The sequence below is a fragment of the Pezoporus occidentalis genome, unplaced genomic scaffold (genome assembly GCF_034315485.1).
Source record: "Pezoporus occidentalis ecotype Australia unplaced genomic scaffold, CSIRO_AGI_Poc_V1 ctg5, whole genome shotgun sequence".
Taxonomy (NCBI): Eukaryota; Metazoa; Chordata; class Aves; order Psittaciformes; family Psittacidae; genus Pezoporus; species Pezoporus occidentalis.
Window position 1 is genome coordinate 14,446,760 of NW_026915835.1, and position 12,632 is coordinate 14,459,391.

Sequence of the window (12,632 nt, forward strand, 5' to 3'; positions counted from 1 at the left end):
GCAGATTATGCCTTTACAGTAACAAGACCTCCTTCTCTGCCACCTGAAATACAGCTCCAATAGGTTAAAACAAAGCAAAACTCTTTAGAGACATAAAGCCCTTTCAGGTAATAAAGATCACACTAAAGAAATGAAAGTAAGGTGTTTTCTGGAACTGTGGATTTCAAGGTCACATGAATTGAAAACCACTTTGTCTCTCTCTAAAATGCAGGTTAAGTACAGCAAGGTAATAATTTTTCCTACCTTTTCTTAAACTTTCAGAGACAAAACTAATAAGAAAAGCATGTTTCATCCTCCTCTTTCACCTTTTGTCCTAGTAATTGGCAATAAACTTTATGTATTATGGCCAGGAAAGGTCAAGGGGAGGGAGAGGGACCAGAAAGAAGAAATATGAAGAAAAATAGGTAAGACTACAGCATAATGGGGTCCTCAGATTGAAATGGACAACATTTTTGAAAGAAAAATAACTATATATATGAACTATATCTGTATATGCACAGTTTTCACGTCAAACTGTCCTGAGTTCAATGAGACATCAGTTATTCTGATTCTATATTTCCAGTTTAAAATCAGATTGGGTAAACAGGAACAAAACTGAGTGTTTTCATTGGTAGGGATTTGTTGTACTTTGTCACAATGTAGTCTATCTGCAAACCCAACCTGTAATTGATTTAAGATGAGCCAATACATTGCTGACATTTTCAGTAAGGAATCTATCCAATACTATTCATACAGACATTACTCAGTCAAGCGTGCTCTCACATTCACCCAAACTTTTTCTGGATCTCTGCTCTGCTCCAATGACTGATTGAGAAATTAGTCTCAGCAAGTGAAATCATTCTTACTTGCTGTACCTGCACACATCTAAGAACATCTGAGACAGACTGTTCAAATCCGTCTTCCCCAACAGTTAATTCTTAAACACAACTGAATGTTCTACTGCAGTACAGAAATGCATTCTATTCTCTCCCTGCCATCTAAGAATATGCCTTAAGATTTCACTCATCATGAAATGAATTGGTTTATATTTTGTCAAAAGTGAAAAAGGTAATACCGGTAATATTGTAGATTAGATTAAAAAAAAAAAAAAGCATGGTTCATAAATGATCTGTACTTCACTACTGTCAAGTCACTTCCACCTCACACATGCTTTGTAAGAAAGTGCAAAAAACCTATCTTGTTAGTCATCATGACCCCTTAACTGCTGCACTTCCTCATTTGGAAAATTTTGGTTTGTGAAAACTAATTTGGTAACTCACTTGAATGTATAAATTCTCACCTGAATATGATCTTCAATCCTTCAAGAACACATTTGATTTTCATCTAAAGTACTGTGCCGTTTTATTCTTCACTTGAATCTAAGTTTCCTTTTTTCTTTTTTTTTTTTTTTTAGCCCTGTGATCACTGTCACAAAGAGCAAAATAAAAAATTTGCTGGAGGATATTAATAGACCATTTTAAGTTACCGTACAAGGAAATTTGATGTACATATTTGTAGCTCGCGTCATACTGAAAAAATATTTGAAAAAAGCTATGTGTTTGCACTGTTTCTACAGTGAACTGTCAGTCCAATCCTGCAGGTATTTAAGCAAACTTACAGGGACTTCAGAATTTATCAGAGGTTAACAGATCAAAACACTAAAGCAACACAACAAATACAGCAATAAAACAGGTTTTCCCCTTTCTCATGGCTTAGTAGCTGTCTAAAATCAGAGTCCTGTATGGTATGTATCTGGCATGACTTTCACGGTTATCCTCAAAACCTGTGTATGGAAAATTTTCCTTTCTTGGACCTGCACTTTCCTATCTCGAAGGACAAAGTAGGCATGCTTTAATAACATTACCTCAATCCACTTAAAAAGCCCTCTTAATTCTTACTAAAACGATCTAATCTGTTTGAGGCAAGATTTTGATTTTATTTAGAATAGTAAACCTTATCTAACTGAGTTTTGTATTAGAATGGTAACTGACATAAACAAGCCAACTTTTAAGAGTCCACTGCACATGCACACACTAATTCATACCAACTGATGCCAAGACCCCAGCACTGTAGTTAGCTCAACAGTCTGTTCCTAACGGCATCCTCCTGCATGTCCTCGTTCGCAAGTCATACGTACAACCCAATTCACTGGTAGTGAGCTTACCTGGGGTGGGGAAGATCCATTATTTAACCTTGTTAAGAACCAAGTAGAAGGTGAGGACCAGTGTTTAATGTTAAGATCATCTTCAGATTTCACTATCAACAAGAAGATGGTTTTCCTTTTTCCTTAGAACTTACCTAGGTTGTCAAAGCATTTGCTACAGTGCAAAGCAAAACACATCTTTAGTACTGGGGATTTTATCTAGTAGGTACATGACGGTTTTCGACTTTCACCTTCAGCCTTCCTTAGAGATATCTGCCTTGACCAAAACATAAATCACTGAAAAGACAGGGCTCACCTTCAGTATTGTCAAGTTCATCCATGCAATGAAAATACTGGATTTAATGTCTACTGATATCAGTGGGTTTTGGGGTTTTCAGTGTAAAGATCAAAGATCCCCCCAATAAATGGATTATGCCCATGTTTGTTTTCAATCAGTAAGATTAACCCTGGACAGTTTTGGCATAAGTACCCAATCTAATTCAAGAATTACATTCAGTGAATGGAAGCACATAATGGCTACTAACTCCTCCAGGAACAGAATTTCTAAAAAAAAGTAATAAAAGTCTGTTTATCAGCAGCCAAGTACAATCTCACATATATGCTTCAGCACTCAGTTGCAATATACAGATGTGCTTTAAATACAGACAAATTACTCATGTAACATAAAGCCACCTTCTTCCTGGCAAACTCCACTCAGGAGGCTAAATATATACTGCTCGTCTTTGTATAACAAGGTATTCAGCCAACTGGTGCAAAAAGCAAAGGGAAAAAAAAAAAAAGAATGAGAACAAGGCCCATGCATCAACTATTTTTTGTTTTGCAAACTAGTCAGGACTTGCATTTTTTAATTTCACTTGACAACTGATAACCAATACACACAAACAGCGTTAGATTTACGAGCACTACAGGCCTATGTAAAATAGCCCAAGCACCAGATCAAAGATGAAAATCAAGGGGCAAAAAGATGTAACATTTACTCAATGCTCTGGTTTTCAACTTTTAGTGAATTCTTAATTTATTAGTTATAACTTGTTTTTGTTGGAGAGGGTTCAGAAAAGGCTGTGAGATTTTTCTGAGCGTCAGCATAAAAATACAACCATTTCTTAAATACCAGCTTAAGAAACATATAAATAAAATTCAACATTAAGAGCTCTAAATTTGGAGAGACATGCTCAGAACAGGAAATGATAGTTTGTTAATAAAGAAAGGTAAATCATTCTCTAGGCTTCCGGTGGGAAACTTGGCAGTGAAAGGATTTTGACCTCAGTGGAAGGTAACTGCCACAAATGACAAATCAAGCAACTTTCTTCTTACAAGTGAGGCAAATGTTTGACATAAGGCTGGACTGCGTTCAGCTCTATCATTCACTGTGGCGTATTCTTCTACTTTAACAAGTAATCCTGCAAGATTTTTGCACTGACTGTATTAATTTTCTTTTTTTTTTTTTTATTTTCTCTCTCTGAGTAAAGCCATGCAAGCCTAACATTTTTTGTGAATGATTACTTATTTCCTATTTGAAGCACAAAAGCTCATCACTTATAGAATAGGTCAAGCTTTCAGTGCCTATTAGTCCTAGTCTGGAATGAATTAATGCATTTTCCTATATTCATTTTCCTTTTCGATCGTAGGAACAGTATATGGGACACTTGTGCAAAGGAAGGAAGCAAAAAATCCCGCATTATTTTCAGGTGAAGCAGCAAACAACCACAAAAAAATACATTTAAAAATTCTACTTTCATTCTTGTATTAGACTCACTGTGACTGTATCCCTGTGAAATCTGCAGTTAGAAGCACCAATTCTCCCAACTCAGGACAGTAAATAGGGGGAAAAAATGACAAGTAGCCCAGTTTAATTTCAAACGTTAATATATTTTCTATTTTATAGTGAACATATGCATCGTCCACCCCTTATTTGCAGCAACTATGACGTCCTCATAAAAAGGGGTGACATTTGTAAGATGCCTCTTAAAATAAATATTTCTTTTTATAAAATAATAAAACTTCAAATAAATATTCTTTACACTAAACAATATGTTGAAAAAATTAGAAAATAAAGGCTGAATTTTACTGTAACTGTACAATATACATGAAGTCCAAAGGGAAATCAGAGTCTTGTAATAGAAGGTTTCTGTAAGACAAAATACAATCTAAAAACATACTGATTGATTCACATTCTTCCGAATGTACAACATATTAGTATAATATTTTGTGACTGTGCCATGTCTTATGACACCACTTATTTTTCACAGTTGAAAATATTATTGTATATACAAAAATATAGCACATTATCTCTGGCAGAAAACAATGAAAAAAAGGAGTCATTTGCCAATTTACAAATTTTGGAAGTACTATTCACAAACAATAGAGTTGCCTAGGAGTGTCTGTGTTGCTTTAGCTTATGCAATATGTGGGTCACAATGTACTGCATCCCTTTTTTTTTTCTTTTTTCTGTATGCCACTAGCTGGATTCTAACAAGCGTATCAGTTAAGATGGCACACAGAGGCAAGCATTTCACTGCAAACAGCAAAGTAGATTCCCCAGCCCTTCTACTACAGTGCCAAGACCATAGCTGCTTAGTTGGTTGCATATGTACTTTAAAATAATCCTTGTCACTTTAGTATTTCTGACTAGTGATGCTATGTTGGCTTTTCGAAGTTCCTGGGGGGGACGCTGGGAACTTTGCAGCAAACGGTGTTGGAGCGTTTACAGCGGCACCCCGGCCGATTTACCCGGTCATAACAGCCCTGGCACAACTTAAGGCAACCCTTGGCTGGTAGGTAACACCACAAGCAAGGCAGAAAGAGTGACACCACACCCATGGCGGACCATCTAGTGCAGCAATGTGACTGACTGCAGGAGCAGGGGTTGTCAGCACAGTTGTCCTCATCATCATTAGAGCAGTGATAGAAGAGGCCCTTCACACAGCAAACGCAAGTCCCATAATCAACCACGTTCTGGGCTGAGCAAAGACACTGCTTGTCACAGATCCAACATGATGGGAGGGTCCTTGGATAAGTGCACTCCTTACACTTACACTTTCCACAGTCCTCACACCTGTAGCTGTGTGCTCCCAAGTCTTCTTTGCTCAGCGGCTTCAGCTCACTTGACTTGAACTCAGACTTGGGCTGCATTCGGACTATCCCATCAGCAGCTGGCCCTGGAGATGACCCGAGAAGTCTTTGTTCGGATGAATTACTGCTCGTACTTGTCCTTGTACTGCTCCGTGAACCTGTGCTGACTGTGCTGACAGAACGAGACAGAGGCGCTCGAGGAGAGGCATGTATTTGTGTGTGCTGAATCCGGCTAAAATGGCGATGCTCAGGCAAGCCATGGGGCCTTTCATTTTTGGGTTGGGTTGCTAGCCGAGGAGTGGACTTGATCCCTGGCCGTGGAGCCACTGTAGGTCCCTCTGTGTACTCATTTGTGTTTCGGATGGCTCTGATCTGGTCCAATGACAAGACGTGAACCTGCTGCATCAGGACATCCCGCTGGTCGGGCTCCCCGTGTGGTCTCCCACTGTCACGCCGAGCCTGTTGCAAGGCCTGTGACCCGCTGCTGTGCTGAGCTCTTGTCTCCATCAGTGCCCAGAAGCGTGCTCACCCCGGCAGGCTTAGAACACATCTGAATTCCTGTAGCAACAAAGAGAGGGTTCACTATTGCAACACATTTCATGCTTTCTCCAGCAGGCTTTCAAGCCTGCAGGATCCCACAGCACTGCACACAATCAAGTAATGCATCAGCCATTAAAAAAAAGAGTCATATTTGGGGCAGAGTGTCTGCCAGCTGAATGCACTTCCCTTGGCCTGTCCTGCCTGCTCCTATGGACAGCTTAAAGGGATTCTGTTCTAGGTCCACGTATCTTAACTTATGGCTCTAGAAAGTCTAGGTCTCGCTCCTGCTAACTAAGGCTTCCTAGGCCATCTTCTGGTTAGACCGTGGCCTTTAGAGTGATCACATTTCAACCACTTCAAGTGACTCTTCTTTTCATATCATGCTACTGAAAAACTTACATTAAAAAAAAAGAAGCCCTCAAGTATTTAGCAAGTGTAATGTGACCTGCTGATGACAGACATATAATTCTCCAATTTTGTTTAAAACTGGATAATATTTTGGTAGGCTAGTCTTTTTACACATTAAACTTTACATGATGTAAATAGGAAATTTTAGTTTAATACCGATGGTCCCAAGAAAAACACTAAATAGCAATAAAATGTTTGAGGTTAGACATTTAAATAAGTTAGTGCTACCAAAAACTTCAACAGCACAAGTAAAAATATCTCTCTCCAGTATTTTAGTGTGTGTCATACTTGTGTACACCACTGAGATTGTTATTTTAAGGCTCAATACTACAAAAGCAATACTACCACAGTTTTTTTTTTTTTTTAATGTGTAAAAAATTCCATAGCCTACATTTCAAATTGTAAATATTACCAAGAGTGGCCTTTGGGACAGAGGCATGCATAATATAACCAAACAATGCCATCATCTAAGAAGTCTACTTGATTTCGAATAGTGCTTTAAAGGATCATTAACTACAAAGTAGAATTGCAGACTTAAGAATTTTAATGGAAACCTAGTAAAGGACCCAGAAGATGAGCACTTGTAAATAACTAACTTCCATGCTCAGATATGCAAAAGTTTCAAGTACTGCCCTCTAAATCTCTTAATATTTGCCTTGCCTTTATCATATCTTAAAGTGGTTCCAAAATCCAATTACCTAGACAAAAATCCAGAACAATATTTTACAATTAAAACCCAAGCAGGAACCAAGCTTCTTACAAGGACCACACAACGTCTTCAATTATACTTAGAAAGAGCACCACAGTGTTACTCTGTACACATCAGTTACCAACAATAATACTATACCGTTGTATAATAAAATATGGCCAAACAGTTTAACAATGACTACTTCAAGATGCTGTCTTTATTCTAGCATCAGTGGAAAATGTTTAACCTTTTAATTCCTGGCTCCTTCCCCTCAAGAGCTTTTTCTTAAAAAAAAAAAAAAATCTATTTTTTAAGACTGCCTGCCTATTTCAAATATTGCCAAATCCTGGTGACATGCGGAGTGCATGTCATGGTGTGTGTGCCCTACCCCCCTCCCCCCCCCCCAAAAAAAAAAAAAAGTCTTGCAAACTTATCTTGAATTATTACTGATGTTTTCTTCATATTAAAACCTTTGCCATATAAAAAGTTTCAACCAGCAGTTTAAGTAGACATTTTCTCATCTGGAAAACTATCTTAAAAAGGAAAAGGGCAGAAAATAAAACCTTCTCCCCACCCTTAAGATGAACTAGCAGCCCTATCTCTCCTGCACATCCAGCTTTTAGGCAGACCCAGCCAGCCGAGAAGGCACGCCGGATGAGACCCAGCCTCTCCAGAAATGCCAACCCAGTGCAAGAACGGAGCTGACCCTGACCTGCAGGCGCTTAAGACGACACCGGCTCAGACGCCAAGGTGGGGGGCGGAGGAGAAGGCTCCGCGCTGAGCTCCCTGCCCAGCTCCCGGCTCCATCCCGGCGCGGCAGGTGGGAGGCGGCAGCCCCTTGCCCGCGGGAGCCGCCGGCAGTCCCGCAAGTGCAGACAACTTGGAGATAACCAGGAGACATCCTCTGGGGTGGGAGGGGGCTGCTGAGGCCGCCTTATCAGGAACGTCAAACCCATGTTTCCTTTTAACTCTTCCCCCCTGCCCTCCCCCGACAGATGCTAAAGAAGCCTTGTTCCCCCTCCCGGCTAATGCCAGGAGCCCTGCAGACGGTTGGAGACAACACCTCCGGGACAGACGGGCAAAAGGCACATTACCCCCCTCTCGCCTTGCCATAAGCACCCACTCAGCTTCACAAAGCCAGTCGCTGGAAAACCTCCCCTTATTTTACGCATATTCTGCAAATTGCCTGACCTTCAGCCCATCCCCCTCTGCCCCGGCCCGAAGGGACCAAAAGGGCCTTTCCAGCGGGACATCGGTCCGAGCCCGGCGATCCTCCCTCCTTTTTCACCCCTTAATCGATCCGCTAACAGGACGAGACGCAAACCTCCAGCACATTTATTTGAGAAAGTACGTTTGCCTGAAAACTCTTACGGGAAAGCACGTCTCTTCCTCCTCTCTCTGATCTAGCACTTCTCCCCTTTCCATCCACCAAGAGCAGGGAAGCAGCATTCGCCTTTTTGTGTGTGCGTGTGTGCGATAACACGATTCCACACTTCTAAAAGCCAAAGTCCAATCTCGCAGAGCTCAAGTGCCATGATTGCTAACTTTTCCTAGCTGGGATTGGCAAAAGGGCGAGCAAGGGGGCCGGGTTTCGCGTTCGGCACATTCGGGGAAGTTTAAAACGCAAGGGGCTTCTTGCGTGCTGTGGAAAAATCCCGTGTCTGGCTGGCGGGGAGAAGGCGAGCCTAAGGGGGAGAAGTCCTCTGCCCGTGAATTTCTGTTTTGTGTCCGGAGCCTGTGCAAGGCACCCCCACCCCCATCACCACCGCACACACACACCAACCACCTCCTCTTCTTTCAAAGTGCTTTGAAACCCCCATTAAGGGGCCGAGTGTGTGATCAGACTATGGATTAGGGCAAAAGGGACTTTACCATCGGGGTGGGGCAAACTGACACACAAATAACTTGCTGAAAACACCAGCAGATTTTTTTTTTTTGGGGGGGGGGGAGGGTAAAGGGGGTGTTACAAAGTAAACCCACCTAAGGGGGGGGGGAGGGAAGTAAAAGCAAAAATTGAAGCTTTCCGTCTCCTCCACATATGCCCTCTGCATGGCAGAACCTCGAGAAGAGCTTTGCTCGTCTGATGGATCGAATTAATTTCATCACACGAGAAACAGAGATGTGTATACACACATGCACGCACGTAGGTTTGTACCAGACGTGCACTCACTTCCGAATTGCACGGATCTCCCGACGCCACTACAGACGGGCGTAAATCACGCACTGAAAGGCGGGTTGCTCGCTCTCCCCCAAGACGAAGGGACACACACACACACTCACACAAACTGCCCCTGCGCTCGCCCACCCAGCTGCGCCCTCCCTTCACCTCCCCGCGGGGCTTGTCGGAAACCCACGCGTGCCCGGCGAGGACCGCCCGTGCCCCGCTTTCCGCAGCACCGAGAGCACGCGGAACTCTGTGTGTCTGCGTGTCCCGGCCCGTGTGTTCTGGGTCCCCCCCGCCGCCCCGCTCGCAGCCTCCGTAGGCATGCCTGCGCGCCCGCACAGCCTTCCGCCCCCCGCGCCCCCAAGGCACCCCGGCGGGGCGCAAAGGAGGCTCAGTCGGTAAACCCCAGCAGAGGTCCCCCCACCCCCTCAGAGCGAAAACGCTCTGAAATCCCACCTCCGGCTCCTCTCTGAGAAAGGAAGGAGAGGGGAAAGGGGCGAGAGGGAGAACCTGTACGAATGGAAAAGGCATCAGCCTCAAACATTTCCACGAGTTTTCTTGGAGCAACTAAGGGGGGCTGGAGGGGGGTTACTGAAAAGCTTGTTTTGCAAAGAAGGAAAAAGCTCTCACCGTGATCGCGGCGCCGCACCAAACCCCTCTCTCTCTTGTATTTTCTTCTTCCTGCGGCTTGCAAATAAATCCAGCCCTAAAGCAAAAAAAAAAGTTCTTTTCCAAACTCTGCTTTAGTCCAACTTGCAAATTAAAGTAAGAATGATCACCACGTAAAAAAGTCCAGAGCAAAGTTAGGTCCCTCTCCCAGATCGATTATAAATACGTGTGTGCGCGTATATACTATAATAAGAATAAAAACACCTCTCCGGATCAGGGTGGGTTTTCTTTGCTCCTAAAAAGAAATCACTCAAAGTCTCTCACACACACTTTTCTTTTTTTCCTCAATGAACCGGAGGCCGAATCGCCAATACCAAGTCACTTTTTTTTTTTTGTTTGTTTGTTGTTGCAAATGATCAAGAGGAAGGGCAAAGCCAAAGAAAACAAAATAAAGTGGATCTAAAATAAAATCCCAGAGCTTTCTTCCACTGAGCTCCTCCAAAAAAGCAGCCTGTGCAATGTAGCCGTTCTGCTGAGAAGCTGCTTGCTGCAAGCTCCTCTCCCCTCTCTCCCTCTAGCTTTCTCGCTCCCTCTGCGAGCGTGTGTGTGTTGCAGGCAGCTCTGTGGTTTGCAATCGGGGGGGGTGTTTTGGGAGCGCAGCGGATTTGTGGTGGTGGTTGTTGTTGTGTGTTTGGAGGAGGTGGAGGAGGAGGAGGAGGAAGGTTTGAGATCTGAGCTGTAGGGGTTCGGCGTTTTTCTGCTCTCTCTCTCTCTCCCTCTCTCGCTTTTTCTTTCCGGAGGAGGTAGGGTGATCTCTCTGCAAAAGCAGCAGTAAATGGCGTCATGTGGATCTGAGGAGGAACAGAGCAGTTGTTGTCCCAGAGGATATATCGCATCCGGTCCCAGCTCATTGGCTCTGCGGGGCTACATTCACTGGCGCTCCCAGCGCCCTGCCAGCACTCCGAGCTGCGGGAGGCATTCAAAAGGGCAGCGCCACCGACCCGGCCGCGGTCTCGGCCCGTCGGTGCGCGGCCCTGCGCGGGGCGGTGCGTAGACCCGCTGATCCCCACTGAGCCCCTCCGCCCCTCTCCGGAGGCCTGGCAGCAGCCTGTTTTCACAGGAGGCTCCTCCGTGCGCGGTCACACGGCGCTGCGGCTGCTTTTGTGCTCGTGTATTTATTCAGAGGCAGGCGGCGATAGGTTTGCAGGGGAGCCGAGGGGAGCTCGCTTCTCCCGGGCAGGGAGGCGCGCTCTCCCCGCCTCGGCGGGATGTCGGGAAACCCGTTTCCAGGTGCTCCCCCCCCCCCCCCCCGTGTTTCTTTAACCGTGTGGAATTAAAGTTTACACTTTTTGCCCCCCTTTTTCCCCATTCTGCCCTTCCCTTCCCTCTCCGGCCCTTTTCAGCCGGGGCGAAAGCAGGGTGGTTACCGGGAGCATTGTCCCGCGGATTAACGCGATGAGGGCGGCCCCGCGGCCGGGCGGGAGAGCGGAGCGGGGCCCGCAGGGCGCGGAGCGGCACGGGGGGAGCGGGACAGGCCGGTGACAGAGCGCTGCGGTACTTCCCGCGCCTCCAGCTGCTGCGGAGTTTCCATGTCCCGGACAGCAGCGGAATGCTTTCGCCTGTGCGAGGGCTGGAGGGGTTTTAGGGGTAGAAAAAGAAAAAACTTTAATTCCCATTCATGTAGGGGATACGGTCTGCGAGCAGCTCACAAACGTGACTGTTTGTCTTCTGGGCGTTTCCTGACACGGCTCCTGCTCGGTGCCTTTTGTAGGAAAGTCGCCAGGGGGGCCACTGTCGCTGGGCCCGGGTATCTTGTGCCTCCGTGTATCTAACCGCAGAAAGCAGTGTATCCACGTAGGCAGGCAGCGAGCACGAACATTACCCGCATCACGTGTGGCACTGCTTAAAATACACACGATGTGCAAGGCAGCAGTGCACTGCATTATTTATATGAGCAGTCCTCTGTGCAAAACCCCTATCAGCCTTTTTTACTATTCGAGGCAATTTTGTAGGCACTTCCTCTTCTACACCTGCTTGTCACCACTTTTTGAAGAGGGTGGTCATCCTCTGTAAAAACTTGGAAATAAAAAGGGCAGTGCCTTACACTGGCAGCCCTAGGGTTTTCGCGTTCTTACAGGCATATACTTATTCTTTCACGATAATATTCTGAACCTGCAGATTATTTTCCGCAGTTGCCTGACAGTAGGGTTAGCCTGAGTTACACGGGTCTTTTTCCCCTTCCCAAAGGCCACCTCTCTCCATAAGCATGCACAAAACCTCTGCCGCCTCGGAGGGGACGGTGTTGGGGCCCTGGCACCATCCCCTTCCCATCCACTTCTCCCTTCTGGACGTGCAGACGGAGCGAAACGCCCGTCAGGGCCCGGGGCAGGGCAGCCCGACGGCTGGAGCCGCAGCCCCGCGGGGCTGGGTTCCCTTCGGGGCTGCCGGGGAATGGAGGCGAAGGCGGCGAGGCCGCTCTGCCCGCCAGAGGGAGCGCGGCGGCGGCAGGGCTACGGGGGTTGACCCCAGAGGCTCTGCCGAGGAGGGTAGCTCCAGCTGTGGCAGGGGAAAGGCGGGAGGAAGCCCGCAGGCCTTGCCTTGGGCTTCCCTCACGGTAGGGGGCACCCAGCAGCGCGAATGCACCGAGCACTGACCTGGGCATCGTAGGAGGTGTGCCTGTCCGCAGGCTGGAAATCCACGGGTTACCTGGGGAAGAGGGCACGATCTTAATGTCATTCACTGCGGAAAGAGAAAAATCACTTCCTCCTACATAGCAAAGTAAAAAATGGGCGAAGAACTCTTTGTGCAAGCCTGTACATAGTTAAAGGGCTGTTAGGTTATCTATCAGTATTTATATTGAGTATGTAAATAGTGTTTAAACTGGAAAGTTCATAATACCATTTTAAAATCAGTCAGTAGTGCAATTGGCTATTTATATGCCAGTTTGCAAGTACAGGTGTATACAGTTGATACAGTGAGAAGTCCCAAAGACAGATATGAAAACAGTG

At 45.5% G+C, this 12,632-nt stretch overlaps 1 protein-coding gene across 3 annotated transcripts; it reads right to left on the bottom strand.

The window, feature by feature from the left end:
- Positions 1-3,991: 3,991 nt before the first annotated feature.
- Positions 3,992-9,721, bottom strand: SPRY2 (sprouty RTK signaling antagonist 2). Of its 3 annotated transcripts, none has more exons than XM_062636918.1 (2): positions 9,646-9,721; positions 3,992-5,773 (listed from the first exon to the last, which is right to left on the bottom strand). In XM_062636918.1, the coding sequence occupies exon 2, from the start codon at positions 5,720-5,722 to the stop codon at positions 4,781-4,783; it is 942 nt and encodes a 313-aa protein (XP_062492902.1). In that variant the 5' UTR covers positions 5,723-5,773; positions 9,646-9,721; the 3' UTR covers positions 3,992-4,780. The 3 variants fall into 3 exon arrangements, with proteins under 3 accessions (XP_062492902.1, XP_062492904.1, XP_062492903.1); XM_062636920.1 differs by lacking the exon at positions 9,646-9,721 and adding an exon at positions 7,564-8,604; XM_062636919.1 differs by lacking the exon at positions 9,646-9,721 and adding an exon at positions 6,862-7,128.
- Positions 9,722-12,632: the final 2,911 nt, after the last annotated feature.

Coding starts and splice junctions, on each gene's coding strand:
- SPRY2 (XM_062636918.1), bottom strand. CDS start 5,722: ATGGAGACAAGAGCTCAGCACAGCAGCGGGTCACAGGCCTTGCAACAG.